At 33.6% G+C, this 18,324-nt stretch overlaps 2 protein-coding genes across 2 annotated transcripts; one reads left to right on the top strand and one right to left on the bottom strand.

The window, feature by feature from the left end:
• Positions 1–8,783: 8,783 nt before the first annotated feature.
• On the top strand, positions 8,784–12,867 carry LOC133874372 (purple acid phosphatase 22-like). Its single transcript, XM_062312274.1, has 5 exons — positions 8,784–9,057; positions 9,168–9,459; positions 10,865–11,433; positions 11,535–11,623; positions 12,191–12,867. The coding sequence occupies exons 1-5, from the start codon at positions 8,908–8,910 to the stop codon at positions 12,417–12,419; spliced, it is 1,329 nt and encodes a 442-aa protein (XP_062168258.1). The 5' UTR covers positions 8,784–8,907; the 3' UTR covers positions 12,420–12,867.
• Positions 12,868–14,163: 1,296 nt separating this feature from the next.
• Positions 14,164–15,247, bottom strand: LOC133872964 (zinc finger A20 and AN1 domain-containing stress-associated protein 4). Its single transcript, XM_062310660.1, has 2 exons — positions 15,102–15,247; positions 14,164–14,949 (listed from the first exon to the last, which is right to left on the bottom strand). The coding sequence occupies exon 2, from the start codon at positions 14,901–14,903 to the stop codon at positions 14,400–14,402; it is 504 nt and encodes a 167-aa protein (XP_062166644.1). The 5' UTR covers positions 14,904–14,949; positions 15,102–15,247; the 3' UTR covers positions 14,164–14,399.
• Positions 15,248–18,324: the final 3,077 nt, after the last annotated feature.

Below are 18,324 nucleotides of genomic sequence, written 5' to 3'. Positions count from 1 at the left end.
TTCAAGTCCGTTTAGGTGTTGAATCTAAATATTATTCTAATTCATTTCACGAATTATGAAGTTTGACTTTATGAAATAAAATTTAATAAAATTTAATAAAATATAATTTATTTTTTTAAAAAAGTAGAATATTATTTTGAATATTATTCGAATCAAACAATCACAACACAAAATAATCGTGATAGTAATAGACAATGATAGGAAATTAATTAAATTGTTCAATTACACGTTTTTCCTAATTAATACAATGATATTGAAGTCCTTCCTACACGTTTGCCTCGTTCAATATGAGCAAGTTAGTACGTAGAATCTAATCACTATAACCATAAACTTTGACAATTTGCTTCCTCAGCTTCGTACGGCAAGATAACCAAGATACATGTATTGCTTATTATTATTATTGCGTGGATAAGTGTGTTACTTAGACTAGTCATACCAAATAAAGGATAGTTTTCTTTGGGAGCCACGTGGACACTTTGAAATTTTAATATTGGGTGAGTCTATTATGTAAAAAGGATGACATAATACATTTTTTTTATTTCACAATGTTGATGGGGTATTCTCAATTAATTATTGAATTCTTTTTAACAAAGACTATCACGTAACTATTGGAGATAATTATGTGATAAAAATGTAGTTTCTAGTAAGGAAAATTTTTTCCTCAAAACTGTTATAGCAAAAAGAATTCTTTAAATTTGGATTATTAAACTACATTTATTCATGAAATATGTGATTATGACAAGCATTTTTAAGGAAAAATTGTATCATTGGTCTTTGTGGTTGGCCTAAATTACAAATCGTTTACTCTGGTATTAAAAGTAATTTAGATATCCCTGTAGTTAGCTTAATTTACAAATCGTTTTTTATAATCAAATTCCGTTAAAAATTTTGACTGATTCCATTATGCGTCATGTCAGCACTAATAAGATGGTGACACATATCGATCATAATAAGAAAAATATATATAAATAAATAAAATTTAAAATTTTATTTAAAAAAAATGAAAAGAAAAAAATGGGTGGTGCTTGGTGGTTTAGCCACCCCCAGGCAATGGGGGTGGGCGCGTGGCACCCCCAAAGGTGGCCGAGGGTTGCACACGGCCACCCCAAAATAAATCTAAGCCACCCCTGCCCCCTCTCTGCACGACCACCCTCAGCTACCTCTGGGAGTTGCACGCAACCTCCTCTAGGGGCTAGGGGTGGCCCAAAGGCCACCTCTAAATGCATTTTGAGGTGACCACGTGCCACCTATGGGGTGGCTACTCAATTGGCATGCCACATCTTTTTTTCTTTTCATTTAAAAAAAATAAATAAAAAAAATTAAGTTTTATTTATTTATATTTTTTTTATTATGATTGATACGTGTCATCTTTTTATTGGCATTAACGTAGCATTTAACGGAATCTATTAAAATTTTTAATGGAATTTGACTCCAATGAGTGATTTGTAAATTAAGCAAACTATAGAGATGTTTGAAAATGGAGCGATTTGTAATTTATATCAATTACAGAGACTAATGGTGCAGTTTTTCACATTTTTAATAGGATTAACAGAATATGTGATTCATACATGCATTTTTGAAAATGCATATAAGAATCAATTGTCAATTGAATAGACATGGTTACAGAAATTTCTTTAATCCTATTCAATTTGGAAAAAACCCTTATTCGAAAAACAAAATAGTTAAATTTATTTTGAATATATTTCTTCTTCTTCCACCTTTATCATGGAGTCCTTCAGTAACGTACAACTAACTAACAAGTTCCCATAGCCGATAAGGGAGTTTACATCATCTAGTCTTTTGTCAACAATATTCAAAGAAAAAAGTATAAAGAAAAACAAACTCGATCACATCATTGGGTTGCTCGATCTCAAACATGTTGTCTTATACCTCACGGAAGTATACATATATTTTGGCTGGGAAGACAGCAATCTTGTCCCATACCGGGAGAACGGGAAAAGTCGCAAACAAAATTTATAGTCTTGGTTGTTACCTAAGCCCATTTTATGTAGAGGTTTTCTTTGTGGATCCGATGGTGAGTAGATTGGTCGAAGCACATGCGTAAGACATTACGTCATTACGTATATATATTTTCAATCTTCCATAGATAAAATGTGCCCTAATTAAAAGTGGATTATTATATTATATATATATATATATATATATATATATATATATATATATATTTTCAAATTCAATCTTCCATAGATAAAATGTTCCCTGGCCTAAAAGTGGATTATTATATTTAGTTTTTGTAGTTGTAGTCTTTTAGAACATGTCTCTACAACAAACGAAAGACTATAAATTTTCAAATTCAATCTTCCATAGATAAAATGTTCCCTGGCCTAAAAGTGGATTATTATATTTAGTTTTTGTAGTTGTAGTCTTTTAGAACATGTCTCTACAACAAACGAAAGACTATAATTACTAGAAAGGTTTATCCAGTTATTATTCATAAAAAATAAAAATAAAAATAAAAAGCACGTGTGAATGTGAACTTGAATGCTTTTATTATATAAGATTTATTAAGTTGAATATTGATTCAAGTTATATCTAGTTTAATTTTCATAATATTATATTATTCAATAATTTTTCTTGGAATATTTTGTCAAATTCATCATTGATCATTATTACATATACTAAACTTTATATTAATCGACATCTATTATCTAATCTCAAACTCATATTTTTAATCGATTTTAAAATATAATAAAATTAATTATAGCTTTAAACTTTTTTTAGATGGCTAAGTTTTTAGTTTTTTATTACATTAATATTTGGTGAACGTGATGGATCGAGATCATGTAGGGATTGATAAAATATTTATATATATATATATATATAAATGATTATTGAGCGATGAAACAATATTTTAAGAAAATTATACCAGGTGTAACGCGAATCTAGATCTAAACCACTTTTTTTTTTTTTTTTTTGATAATGAATCTAAACCATTTTAATTGTACTTTAATTTAATTAGTAAGTAAACAACCAATAATTAGAATGGTTGTTACGTTGATTGCTCAAATCAACTTTCTGTTTTCTTGTTCAGACAAAATGCTCTTATTAAATCAATAATTTCTTGTCGTCGTGCTTTTTGAGATAATTTATTATTGCATTTCTTGAAGAAATCGCAATATTAAGTATATATTTCTGAATAGATCGATCCTAATCTGTTGCTGATTACGTGGTCGATCTCCCATCTAAATCCAATAAATTTATGGCGAATTTACGATCAACACCGGCCATGCCGTGAGAACGTCTATATGATGAATCTGATCTAAAGAGGAAGGTGCAGGGCCGAACCAAAAATTAAGGGATAATTACTTTTTTATCTCATGAGCTACCGGCCATTGTCAATATGCCATCAAGAACTAACACATTGACCAGATCGAAGAGAGCATGCAACTACCCTTTTCGTACATTTACCCTTCTTTTGTCAGTCAAATTCGTTAAAAGACTTAAATATCCTAACTCAAGTTTCAAATTTACATATAATACCTTAAAATTAAACAATTAAAATATATATATATAAATAAAAAATAACAAAAGGAAAAAGAAGTGGTGGCTGCTGGTAATTTACATATTTTTTTTCTTTTATAAAAAAAAATGTTTTTTTTATTAAATTACTGTTTGAGGGCATTTCTGTCTTTAACAAAATTTAACATCTAAAAATCGAATATTATGTCCAATTTAACAAGATTCCCTAACGGAAGACGGCTAAAGGTACAAAAGTGGTAGTTGGATACTCTCTTTCGATCGAAGTGTCAGTTTGTGGTGGCATATTGATTATTGACAATGACCGGTAGTTTATGGAGAAAAGGTAATTAACCCAAAAATTAAACTGTGGGAAGAAAAAATAATTAAAAAAAGGAAAAAAAAAAATATAGATTACCCTATAAAGTTTGTCCATTTTTTTTACTTTTGCCTCTAATGTTTAAAAAGTGGCAATATACCCAAACAAAGTTTCTAAAATTTTCAATGCAAAACTCAGTTAGCAATTTCAGTCTTCTTTTACGGAAAATGGCTCACGTTCGACGCACATGTATTTTTTTGTACAAAAATTGCCCCCATATACACATGTTAATTTCTAAAATGCCCTCATTTAAAAAAAAATAAAAAATAAAAGAATAAAAGAAGGGGGGGAGGGTGGCTCCCTTGGCCAAATAAGACCCCTTGGGGATGGGGCCGTGGGGGTGGTTTTTTTTTTTTTTTTTTTTTCCCCTCTTTTTTTTTCTTATTATTTTTAGAAAAATAAAAAATATGGGCATTTAGGTATTTTCACTAATTTTTGTTAAAGAAAACATAAAAAAATTAACAGAATGCTTACCTTGAAAATTTCAAAAATTTTGTTGGGAGTAGTACATTATCACTTTTTAAACATTGGAGGCAAAAGTAAAAAAGTGGTTAAATTTTAAGGGTAAAATGTATTTTTTCAAAAAATAAAAAAATCATTTAAAAAGATTTATATAAAAAAATATAAAATTTAGAGGTAAATTTAAAAATTTAGAAGACTACTATCAGGGGCGGAGCCACGTTCAAGGTTCTCCCCCCAAAAAAAAAAAAAAATTAAAAAAAATTTTAAAAAAATTAAAATTTTACCTCAAAATTTATTATTTTTTCAAATTTTAGCCCCTCTAAATTTTTTTTTTTCAATTTAGCCCCTAACTTGGGGGCTGGCTCCGCCCCTGACTACTATGTACTAACCGGCCAAGGGTGTAGACAAAACCTCCATCTCATAGGTAATTTGGGTTCATAGGTATATTTGTTTCCCAAAAGTAGATTCTTGGGGATATTCTGATGATTAGTCATATATAATTAATTACTTGTGCGCACGATCAAAGCTGACGTTAAATATGTTAAAACTCTTCTTGTTAATCGAGTTATGACAGAACAACATTTGACTGAGAATCTCTCGTACAAGGGCCATGTCATGCACGTCTCAACCTACCTCTCTCTCTCTCTCTCTCTCTCTCTCTCTCTGTCTCACGCAAAATGAGAACGCAAGGATAACTCTCACAGTCAGCCCTTAGGGTTTGCAGCGGCTGGAGTGTAGTTTTAAAAGTAGTTGGTAGTGACAAAGAATTTCCGGCTGCTTGTTTAATTCAATGACTATGAGTCCCCCAGCCATCTTCAGTGGTCCATGCAGATTGCCCTGCGTTTGGGTATTTGAATTTTTTTTTTTTTTTTGGGAAAATGAAAGGAAAAGCGTGTAAAGTTCATCGATCAGTATTAATTAAATATAAACACTGATCATCCAAAACTTTGAGTTCCAATCAATGGGTCTCATTATCTTTCAGCTCGGCTAGCTTTTGAGAAGAAGGCTTAGGTTTAGGAGCCACTACTGGTTTCAATGTTTCCTTTAATTTAACAAGAAAAATAATTCAGCAAAAAGCAAGCTTTAAATGGACAAACTAAAGAGCTGCTAATGGTGTATTTGGGTATTGAATTTTGAGAATTAGAATTGAATTCTAATTTTATTTACAAATATCGAGGTAAAAAATTGTGTTTGAGTGTTAAATTTTGAGATTGAAAAATATTATATTTTAATGGTAAGAAATGATTGAAAGTTTAAAAAGTTGTGTATAATGATTGGTATTTTAAAAAGTTATGTGAAATAATAATTTAAATAATAATAATTTATTATATATTGATTATTTAATTAAAAATAAATAAATAATTTTTTTTAAAAAAAAATAATTGAAATCAAAATTAAAAATTAAAAAAAATTAAAAAAAAATGAAGAAAGGGGTGGCCGCGCGCCACCCCCTGAGGAGGTCAGGGGTGGCCGCGTGGCCACCCCCAGTAGTCGGGGGAGGCCGCTCAGCCACCCCCAAGGGTCGGGGGTGGCCGTGCGGCCACCCCCAGTACTCGGGGGAGGCCGCGCGGCCTCCCCCAAGGGTCGGGGGTGGCCGCACGGCCACCCGCAGTACTGGGGGGCGGCCGCGCGGCTACCCCCAAGGGTCTGGGGTGGCCGCGCGGCCACCCCCAGTACTCGGGGGAGGCCGCGAGGCCTCCCCCCAGGGTCGGGGGTGGCCGCGCGGCCTCCCCCAAGGGCTGGCAGCCACCCCTCTGTTTTTTTTTTTAATTTCTTTTATTTTTTTTATTTAAATTATTAATATTAATTTCTTTTATTTTATATTGATTTAAATTATTAATATTAATATTAATATTTTTTTTGAGTCAACTTTTTCTGCGCTTGGTCCCACCATTAATCTGAAAGACAGTCAAGTGGACTCAAAATTCGGGTCAAAATTCGGATTTTTAGGCGGGTGGGTAAGTTTTAGAAAAAACCCGGATGAAATAATTATTCATTTCTAATGCCAAACAGAGCATAAGGATCTGACATGTAAAAGCCGCAATCATGCCTTCAATACAGCAATATTGTTATTGGCATATAAAGGAGATAAATATGTAATGGGTTATATATGCATTGACTGTAGTTTAGCAGTACTTCAAAATGCTAGCTTGAGCATTTTTCATATCAAAATAGGGCATAATATATGCCCTTAGGGTTCGTTTTGAATAAGACCTATTGAGGAGATTTAATTTGCATGTGTCACATAGATACCCCATTAATTGTGAGCCACTTTTGTTGACTGTTGCAGCCTCCATTAGGCTGAATTTGTGGCCATTCTTGAACCCCTCTTGGGAAGTTTTGCCGTGCATGCGGCCACTTCTTTAAGCCGATTAGCATTAATGTTTCCTTCATGGGTGACTCACTCGCAGCTAATTTTAGAGGCAATTGCAGCTTTTACATGTCAGATTTAGAAGCTAATTAAGCCAAATCCAATCCTTTTATTTGCAAATCCCCTTTTGAAGGTTGGTTTTTTCCTCTTTGAAGGGCATGGTTTGTGCAAATAAGCTTGCCAACCGACTATCTGATCAACCAATTCGGGCTCTTTTTCTCGGTACATGGTTAAAGCCTGTGACTAATTAACTTTGTATATATGCTATACATATAGATACTTGCTCGGTATATACTTTTAGTGCAGTTGATCAGGAAAAGAGTCTAGAGAGAGCTTTGATAGCTGAATCAAGAGAATTTGAGATTCGGATCTGGGTCTAGCATCTTGTCCGATTACATTGCAAGAAGATAGGCCGTGTGAGAGTATATATATGAGTAAGTTTTACCTGTTTGAACGTTAACAGATGTTTTGATAGTTCGAGCTTCCCACTTGTTCAGCCTGTCCAAATAAGTAGGGTCTGTCTATGCTTTCATATGAGATTACTTGCCCTATTGCACCAGATTTTTTGTCCGTCATTCAAAATCTTAATTTGTCACAAAACTTCTCTTATTATCAATGTAAATACAATGCACGTAATTAACTATAGTACTTCAAAATCCCCAACTCATATGCTGCGATATGATACAACCATTTTTTACTTGAACCAATATTTGAATAGTATTAATTTCTTTAAAGTTAGTCTCTTAGATCAATTAATATAACTAATTGTAATTTTTTATTTTTTTTTTAAAAGAAAGAGCAGTCTCATCACATCATCTCATGCTGTATTTGCACATCATATATATATAATTTGAATTAATTAACATAATTTATCGGGATCCGAAGGAAACTTCTAGCTGGTCATCTACCAGACAAGGCAGCAAAAATCAGTCTTTTGGACCCTCAACAAGTTTTTTTTTTGGCAGCTTCTTAGAAGCTCAATATTCTAATAACCACACAATTATAAGTACTCCTTACGGTGTCGTCTCCATCCAATAAAATGAAAAGTCAATGGGAATTACGTACTCAAGGAATTTTAATAATTGGTTGTCTAAATTAAGTGTTCTTCGGACAACAAATTGTAAGAAATTTTTGTTTTTAGCACGCCTAGCTTTATAAAAAGAAAAGAAAATAAAATAAAAAAAGAAGAAGAAGAAGAAAAAGAAAAAGGAAAAGGAAATTTCAGAGACCTTGAGTAATTCGCATTGACTTTTCATTTTATTGGATGGAGACAACACCGTAATGACTTAATGAGAAATATTAGGGGTATTAAATTTTTAATTTTACTAAGAAATTAGTATTAAGATGATGTGAAATTTTTTTATTGAAGAAAATCGATCAAAACAATTAATAAAAAGAAATTGTACAGATACCAATTAACAAGGTCCATATAATTTTGGAACTCATATCTTGGCAAAAATTTGATACTTCTAACATTTCTCGAAATGAAATGTGTTATACGTACATTTTTCTTTGGTCATTCTCTGCTAATGTGGCATTGCCAATTTACCTCTAGATCAATTTTAATTAAAAAGAATATATATATATATATAATGTTACATCAGTAGAAAAAGAAGAAAGAAGAAGATAATACAAAGTAGCATTTCTGTTATTTAAATAAGCCCCAAACCTCGGCCACCGAGAGTCCGAGGAAATCATATATATATAGCATTACATGTAGCGTATAAATGAGAAAAAAGAAATGTTGTACTTCTCTAAAATTTCTCTTCGAAATTTAATTTTCAAATGATGTGTCACAATTTCATGAGATGGTGATGTATTTTTTAAAATAATAGATCACATGAGATTATGTGGAATGTGTAGCATTGCTCATGAGAAAATGTAGAGGTGAATGTCTTCCTACTGATTTTGGGCTTTAAAAATTAAAAAAAATAGTTTGGTTCATAGCCAAGCCGAGCCTTTAAGCAGCTAGCGAGTAGAGCCAAGAGACCAAGGAATTAATTGACGAACTATGTTGTGTGGTCATAGATTAATTGCTGCAAGCATATCCAAAAATTATTCGAATTAAGGTGGGCTTCCTTGACGCCATTGAAATCTAGCTAGCGATGATATTTTCCAAACTCTCAAACCCCACTTTCTCTCCCCCTCCTCCTTATATATATAGAACTGGAATCTCCAGAAGTCTAATATATATCTTTCTGCTTTAAACACTTCGACAATGGAGAAATTGTACCTACGCGCTTTCCCTCTCCTCGTATTCTTAGTTCTCTTCCCTCAACTCCTACAATCACAGGGTTATCTTTCTCGGCAACCACCTCGCCCAATGGTATTCACTCCACATAACCGATCGGACTCCGATCCCCAACAGGTCTCTTCAATCTCTTTGTCTTCATAAAATATTTCTCTTTCTCAACAAGACATACCCATCACCCATATTACTTAATTATTTTTCATTGCGTACAAACTTTTAATAATTAGGTGCATATTTCATTGGCGGGGAAGGACCATTTCAGAGTTTCATGGGTTACTGATACCGAACATTCGAAGTCGATCGTGGAATATGGAGAAGCACCGGGAAAATACAATGCAGAGGCAACCGGAGAACACACATCATATAAGTACTTCTTTTACAGCTCAGGCGAGATCCACCACGTTAAGATTGGACCCTTAAAGCCCAGCACCACCCATTTCTACAGGTGTGGAGAGTCAGGCCCGGAGTTTTCCTTCAGGACGCCACCTTCGGGATTTCCCATTGAGTTTGCAGTTGTCGGTAAGTCATGACCTTAATTAATTTCGATATTAAATCATGACCGCTTATTTATTTTGCCTATTCCTTTGAAATATGAAAAAGAATCTGAGGGTGTTTTTTTGTCCAACGTTTCGGACGAGTTAGCCGGTTAGGTTATTACTGCTTTAAGTCTAAGCAAAGCCGTCATAAATCGAAAGGAGTGAACAACACTACTGGTTTGAAAAAGGTTGCATGAATTGAAGTTGGGTGTCTTGTCATGTGACTCATGTTCTTCTTGTGCTATCGGCATTAGCTTGCATATGGAACAAGTTTTTCAAGCCTGAATTAGGTCACGCCTGCCTCGGATACCGCGCGCATGCGTCAACTTAGAAATCTTAGCACACGGTTAACAGCTTGGCTGCAAGTCTTTGGGAATTTCTCTTTCTCTACGGACATATATATTCACCCAAAAAAAAAAAAAAAAAAAACTCATAAATGCATGTATGAGCTAACGTTAAATCGCTAGTTATTTTTAAAATTTAATGTTAAAGTGTTAATTAAAGAGAGTTGTTACACATTTTTCTTTTTTGCAAAGTAATTCATTATTAAATCTGTAGAATTCATATTCATCTCTTTTCCATATGAGTTCTATCGATTCAATGGTAGATTTATCCATCTTCGAGGTACAGAGAAGGACAAAAGATATGAAAAAAAAAAAAAAAAACATTTTTCTTAATTAAATGAATAAATTTAACTTTCTTATCAACTTAAATTTTTAAAATAAGTATCTTATCTCCGTTATTTACTCTATCTAAATTAAAATAGGTTGTGTGTTGTCTGATCCGCCACCCCCATTTCAAATATACACTCTCCTCAAGTGGTGCTATGGCCGAAACTCCAATGGAGATTCATCGATCTGATTGGAATCAGATTACTCCCGAAATTGTTCTCGGCGTGTGAATCAGCAGCTGGACTAGTGCAACGTGGGGCATATTTAGCCCAAATTTAGATATAGCAGCCTAGCCAAAGTTCAAATTTAGATATAGGCCCAAAAAATGATATTGGTCCAGTTAAATTCAGCCGCCTACCCCAAGATTCCAACAAGAGATTGGTAAGAAACACACGTAAAAAAGTGCTAGAATATTAATTAATTTATTAAATAAATTATTTTCTATATATCAGTTTAAAATTTTGAAATAATTAGTGATTTACGGACAATTTTGAGGCTGGATGGTCATATACGTACACAAACTTTCCATTAATAACTGAGGCTTAATATGTAGTTGAAATATAAAGTAAATGATGGTGAAGAGGCTCGAAATCAGACATTTATTCTGATACCCCTATCGGTTCTGGGCCATTTAATTAAGGAGGTGACAACAAAAATTAAGTGTCATAACAATGAATTTCCTGGATCAGCTTGAAACATCGCTATTTTTGTTTGCAGGAGACTTGGGACAAACAGAATGGACTGCCTCAACCCTAGCACATGTTGATAGCGAGGACTACGACGTGTTTTTGTTACCGGGGGATTTATCTTACGCCGATTTCCAGCAGCCACTGTGGGATTCATTTGGACGCCTAGTCGAGCCATACGCGACTCGCCGCCCATGGATGGTGACCGAAGGGAACCACGAGATGGAGATCTTCCCGATCATCCACCCCCAGGGATTCACGGCCTACAATGCCCGGTGGCTAATGCCATACGAAGAGAGTGGATCCACCTCAAATTTGTATTACTCGTTCGACGTTGCTGGGACTCACGTTATTATGTTAGGATCCTATGCAGATTTTGATGCAAAATCATCTCAGTACAAGTGGCTGGAGGCTGATTTGGCTCAAGTCGACCGGAAAAAGACGCAATGGATGGTTGTGCTCTTGCATGCGCCGTGGTATAACACTAATACCGCCCATCAAGGTGAAGGAGAAAGCATGAGAAAATCCATGGAAGAGTTGCTATATGAGGCACGCGTCGACGTGGTTTTTTCCGGTCATGTTCATGCATACGAAAGATTCGTAAGTCACATATTCGTGTGTTGTTTTCTCGATTAACAATAATCCTTCAAACTTTCATGGTTTTCTAGCTATCTCTTAATCACTGCATTTATGGATGACAGACTAGGGTTTACAACAACGAGGAGAACCAATGTGGTCCGGTGTATGTGACCATTGGTGATGGAGGGAACCGAGAAGGACTAGCATTAAAGTAAGTATCCATGCATCAAGGTTTTGAGCCTCTTTTTTTTTCTTTTTTTTTTAATATTAAATAAGTAAATTTACTTTAAGATCTTAAGATAATTAGTAATTTAATATGGTATTAAACCAAAATGTTCCAAGATCAAGTGTTTCCGTCATTTGCTTTTAATTTTATTTAAAGATTCAACACTTTTTAGGTCTTACTTATTAAGAAAGAGTTTAAACTTACATATAAATAAATGATTAAATTCATTATTTCTTATCGATGTAAAAGCTTAGTTTTTGGATAACTGCATTGCCCTTAAGGTGACCACAACTTCCATCTTGTTACAAAACTTCAATCTAAAATGTTGCTCTTTGGTAGAAAGTGGTGAATTTAATTATTTAATTCATATTTAATTTAACACATGCTATAACAAGTGAGACTGGAGAAAAATATTTAACTGAAATTGAGAATCAGATATCAAAACTCAAGTGATGATTTTCTTTTGTGACATAATTTGTCCATTGATTAATAATATATATCTATGTATTTGCTAATTTATGGAAAAATTGACATGCATATATATATATGTAGGTTCAAGAACCCAGTTTCCCCTCTTTCCTTGTACCGGGAGGCAAGTTTTGGACATGGACGGCTGAGAATAGAAAACGAGACACATGCGCATTGGTCGTGGCACCGCAACAATGACTCCAACTCAGTTGTGGCAGACCAGCTCTGGTTTGAAAGCTTAAGCACCTCCAAAGCCTGCTGGCCGGATGTTGTGGACCAAGGATTATCATCGTCTCTTAAGGAAGAACTTTAGTTGACGTACATGAATATACAGTTTGAGGGTGATCGAAATTAATCTCCAGTCGGATTTGTTTCGGGGAAGCTTCAGAAATCACATTTTATTCTATTACTATCTCATTCGACTGAGATGATAGTGTCAATTAGCTTTCATTTGTTGTAATTAGGGGGTTTCTAGATCTTTGAGATTCCTTAAAAAAGTGAATCTTATATATATATACACTGTAATAAAATTGTCAGCTTGTAGTTTTTTTCACTTCTAAGTTATATTGTTTAGACAGAAAGGAAAAGAAGATCTGATGAATATATATAACATCTCGGCTTAGAAGATGGTGTATATCTAGCTTAATTTTTGAAGCCTGCTTCGTATCTCTGCGTATCGCCCGGGAATATAAATACACACATCCATTGTTCTTTGTAATTTATTATTATTATTATTTATTAAAAAAAAGTTTAATAATTAATTGTGATTGTCAGGTTACTATTAATTGTCGATAAAAATATAATAGATAACATTATTCTATTATAAACGGAGAATTTCTTCAAAAAACAAAATATATATATATATATATATATATATATACGGAGAATTAAAGTTTGGAGTTGGAACTTGGGAAGGAAATTTTCGCTCTGCCTTCTCTCTACAACGCTGTTCTCCAGACAATATCACAAAGAAGGAAAAGAAAATGTCACTTTTCGACAGAAAAAAATTCAGCGAAAAGGTTTGCTGTACGTATATACTTTTTATTATTATTATTATTTCTTCTTTTTCTCTTTGCTTTCGGCATTCGTCTGTTGAATCGTGGTGGTGCGGTGGTGGTATTATCAGCTCGGCTCTTCGTCCTCAAGTCGTTCGCTCGCACATTAAATTTTATTTTTTATTTTAGAATGAATCATATCTTCATTATGGGCATAATATAATTCAACGTAAATTCATAGTTTCAGAAATTGTCAAATATTTATAAATTATGCCAATAGTACTTAGTAAGCACCACAAAATCAACGTACAGTCTTCCAACATGGTTTTAGAGTTTTTGTACTTGTGTTTATTTTCAACAGTCTACCATAAATATTGTCAAAATTAGGTTTTGCTACAAAATTGAAGACAAGTTTATTACTTATTCTTTGATGTTGTACTTCAAAAAAGAAATTTGTTGCAAAATAGATGATTTTTACAATTTAAAAGAATGTTATGTTGCATTTTGATAGGTGATTAAGTTAAATATTGAAATAGATTAAGAAACAATTATTTTATGTATTTTCTTTTGTTTATATTTTGCTGATAATGAATGGATAATAATTTTATTTTTTTTCATTAATTTTCGATCTTAACATATTTCTCTGGTACAAGTCACCACTTGTCTCTCATATGTTTGAGTGTTTGAGATTACTCCCACTTGCCTTCCTTGTGGCTTACACACCACCCTTTACCTTTCTTTATCTGTTGTCACATTCTGAATTACAATGAACGGTTCCAATAGCATTGCTAGGTATTATATTTTGTCTTTAATTGTAAAATAATATTGACGTGGAACTTCAAATCAATTATTGAATTATTTATTTAATAATGAATAACTACTATTTCAAGTTTCATGTTGGTGTCGGGTGAATATTGAATAGAATTATATATTATTTTTAACATTTCTCTTATTAATTTGTTAAAGGTGAAAAGTCGAATGCGACCCGGTCAGCACATACAGCGGTTGGCTCGTTTTGATTGGCTAGGGTACACATCAATGGTATTCAAATTCTCAACCCAGTTGGAAAATACAAAGGAAGAATCCAGATGTACGTGCATTTCGATACCATGATAAAGATTTTCTTTTTCTTTTTACAAGCAAAAAGCCACATAAAACTTAATTAAAAATTACATCAAAGAGAAAATACCCATTAAAACTCCGTACAGAAGAGGAGCTCGTGATCAACGCGCGTGGGTCATGTAGCAGCAAGGCTTATCAAATTCATCCAGTCATAAGATCAGGCGGTCCTGATTAAACTAAATCTTCTCCAGCTTCTCGGCTTTCACAACAGGATTAGCCCTCGCGATCTCCTCCCTCCCAATCGACTTGAAATCGAACGTGCACCCGTGCTTCTCCGGGTACCTGTGGACCCCGCAGAAAGTGGTCCCACACCTGCACCTAAACCCGGTCAACCCGACCCGTCTCCGGCACGTGAAACACCGATTCGGTTGGGCCACCACCGCCACGTCATCGCCTCGGGATACAACCGCCTGTGTCCGTATATCTTTGGCGACCTCCGGCAAGGTCAACGCTGGAGGAGAAGGAGGAGGAGGAGGAAGAGACACGGTAGCCGGTGGAGAAGAAGTAGAAGAGGAGGAGGAGGAGAGAGCAATTTCCATGGAGGATTTGGAGGAAGAGTGATGTAACTCTCCGTAGCATTTGGAGCAGAGGTTCATGGTGGTCGGGCTGCCGAAGAAGCCGCAGTTGTTAGCGCAGAGCCGGTGGCCTTCTGGAGCTTCGCATCTGTGCTCTTCCGCCATCAGATCTCTTCTCTCGTGCCTCGCTATTTCACGCTCTGTTTGGTTGCTGAGAAACGTTGGGAAAGAAAAAAATGAACAAAAATTCTTCGATCCCAGGAGCAGATCCTGGCGATTGGATCAGATCGTCAAATGAACAATCAAAACCGAATCTACAAAATCGAAAACCTCAACTCTATAAGAAACGATGAGAGATCGTACCTGTTTGAAAAAATCAGAGGAATTCGATAAGAAGAAGAAACTTAACGCGGAAGGATTATGAGTCAGAGGAATATTAAAGACGGAAAAAGGTAGAAAGGAAGGAGCGGCGAAAAGGGACAAATTTGGAATAATCATTTTCAAAAATCAATCATCATCTAATAAAAGTGAGAAAAAATTATTTTAGTACACAATGAATAAGAATAATGTGAGGGACAGCCTGGATTTTCCCTCGGGATTTATTTTTGTTATCATACAACGAAAAGGAACTTACAAAAAAAAAAAATACAATGAAAAGAAGAAAAATAAAGCTGACGTGTCCGCGGTTGGACCTTGTTGATTAACGCGTGGCGGGCGGTTTTCTGGTTTCGCGTGGTGGGATTTTAGTGGTTCTGTTTTTCGATGTTAGGTGGGGTAGGTCATTGAGTACGATGTTTGATCAGTGTTCCGTCTTGCTTCGCTGTTCTTTTTTTTTTTTTTTAGTAACGCTGTACTTTCACACATATTTTTAGTAACTTTTTTTATTACATATTTTTTTAGAAATATTATTTTGTATTTTTCAACATACTTGGCTGAATTGGTATGTTTAATGGAACTTTGACCTTTTTTTTTTTTTTTTTTCTATTTAATTAAGATTGATATAATAGTGAATTGAGCATATTCAATCAGCTGAATATGTTTTTTATTTTATATATATATATATATATATATATATATATATATATATATATATATATATATGTTCACACAAGAGGGGGAGAAAGATTGAACTAGTGACCTCTGTTTCATGAGGTGTGGTCCTCAACCGACTGAGCTACCCTTTGAAGACGTCAACTGAATATGTTAGAATAATATAAAATATTATTATTATTATTATTTTTATTAGTGTTACTCTTCACACGTATTTATTTCGAATCAATTAATATGATGTGTTTTAAGTGATCTTTATTTTCTTTTTCTTTTTTTTTTTTTTTAAAAAAAAGACTGAAATAAAAAATCACTTCAAATACATTATATCAGCATGTATCAAATATACGTGATATATTGGTATAAGCAATCGCATTAATTTTTTTTTTGAAGTAGTTGAAATGGGAAATAAATTAAATACCTACTAGGCTAAGATAGATGAACAAAATTAATAAGGTGTTAAAATCTTAATTTTTAGCCCAATAAGATTGTGACTCCCATAAACCCGTTCTATTATATAACTTTGGAGAAATGATCCCTACACTCATTTCTCACAACAGTCCTACAACATGTTAACGTGGCTGGTAATATTTTATTATTTTTTTAAAAAAAATAATAAAATATTACCAGCTACATCAACTTGTTGTGAGAATGAGTGTAGGAATCATTTCCCATAACTTTTATAAGAATATTTTTAGCAAACAAAGTCCATGTCAATTAATGTTTAGAACATATTTCAAAGTCCACGGGACCACATTTTAGGAAAAAAAATAAAAATAAATAATCAGATTTGAGGGGGGAAAAAGAAAAATTGGCTTTTTTCAGATGACGACGGTTGAGGGGTGTGCCAATGACAACAAGGTCCAATGTCTTTTGAAGACTACGGATAAGCTCGGCCGACCTACGCTTTGCATTGTCAGCGCCAGTTTAGATACGGAACCACCTTTGCATTCACACTCGAATTTAAAAGGTTGTTTTATAATTGTCGGAAATAAAAAAGAAAAAGATAAAAAAGAGAGGATATTTTATAGATTCGGGATATAAATTTTTTCTCCGTTTATTTTGGTATAAAATATTTTTTGAAAAATATTTTTAACATTTTTTATGTTTGGTGGGGCAAAAATAATGTTCAACGAAAATTATTTTCAGTTTAACCATAAAAGCTTATTTAATTGGGGGAAAATGTAAAAACCATAAAACCGTTTTCTGAATTTAAACTCTTCATTGTTGCACGAACCTTTGTGGGAATTTGCCACTGCTGAGCACTGGAGTTTGTTGGTAACCCAACTCTACTGCCGAAGATTCCTGAATTTTAGTATCCGATTGTTGGAATCCCGTGGCATTGGTCGAATTCTGGCAACCATCGCTTGAATCTAGAAATTCATGTCGAAATTCAGCGACTTTGTCAGATTTTGGCCAAACTGTCTGGAATCCAGCGATGGCGGCCAGACATCGCCGGAAATCTGGTGACAATTGCCAAATTACGTTACGCCGTTGGCATTTTTTTGTACAAGCCAAACAATATATATATATATATATATATATATATATATATATATATGTTAAATAACACATAACATAGATATACCATTATACTTACAATGAAGCCAGCAGTCTATGGGAGAGGTTCATAAAAGTGTATAAACAACACAGCTTTTATTTATTTGGAGTGCTTGAATGAGTAATTATAAAAATCTGTCGTATGTTATTTTTGTGTTCTTTTAAAATTAGAAGAATTTTTAAAATTAAAATTTAATAATAATTAATTATAAATATAGTGGTAAATCAAATAAGACTGTTTTATCGTTAAAAAAAATAAAAAAAAAATAAGACTGTTTTGGTGCGCGGTACGATAAAAAGCGAGCCCTATTCTACGGAAATTGCGCTAAAAAAGAAAGACAGCTGTAACAATTTAGAATGAGACAGCGCTGATGTTTTAGACATGTTAGGTTCATAGAATAAGTTGTGTTTAGTGCATGCGCGTGAATATTTTGGGCCATAACACGTCATGACAATTGACATGCGGCAGTGAGTCACACAATTCCATTGTTTGCAAAACGTAGACTTTTTGTTGGCTACAGGCTACAGCAAAAACATGTTGCACACACGGTTTCATCTATTCCTAATTCTAGACGCTATAATTTTATTTTATTTTTTTTTATGTCGTTTTTAATGATGATGTGATTCTTAAAATTATTACTAGATTTATAATTAATTATTATTAAATTTTAATTGATTGTTAATTTTAAAAGTCATGCCATGTCATTATTAGAATGACAAAAAAAAAAAAAAATTCTAAAATTACTCCCCACCAATGAATTAGTTTATTTCTCTACTCTTTTTGACACGTCATAGACAGGGTACGTGGTCCATCATTAGAGGAATCTTATCATCAATAATGGATCTTAAGCTATAATTTGATTGTGATGAATTAAATATTTAAGTAATAAATCATTAATAAAATGGATTAATCATGCATATCATTAGGAGAATTTGACATTTCTCTAGACATCCATTTTTAAGAATGTGATGCCTAAAA

Source organism: Alnus glutinosa, chromosome 7 (assembly GCF_958979055.1).
Source record: "Alnus glutinosa chromosome 7, dhAlnGlut1.1, whole genome shotgun sequence".
Lineage (NCBI taxonomy): Eukaryota > Viridiplantae > Streptophyta > Magnoliopsida > Fagales > Betulaceae > Alnus > Alnus glutinosa.
The sequence above is the reverse complement of the archived record's forward strand: the minus strand, read 5'-3'. Positions and strand labels throughout refer to the sequence as shown.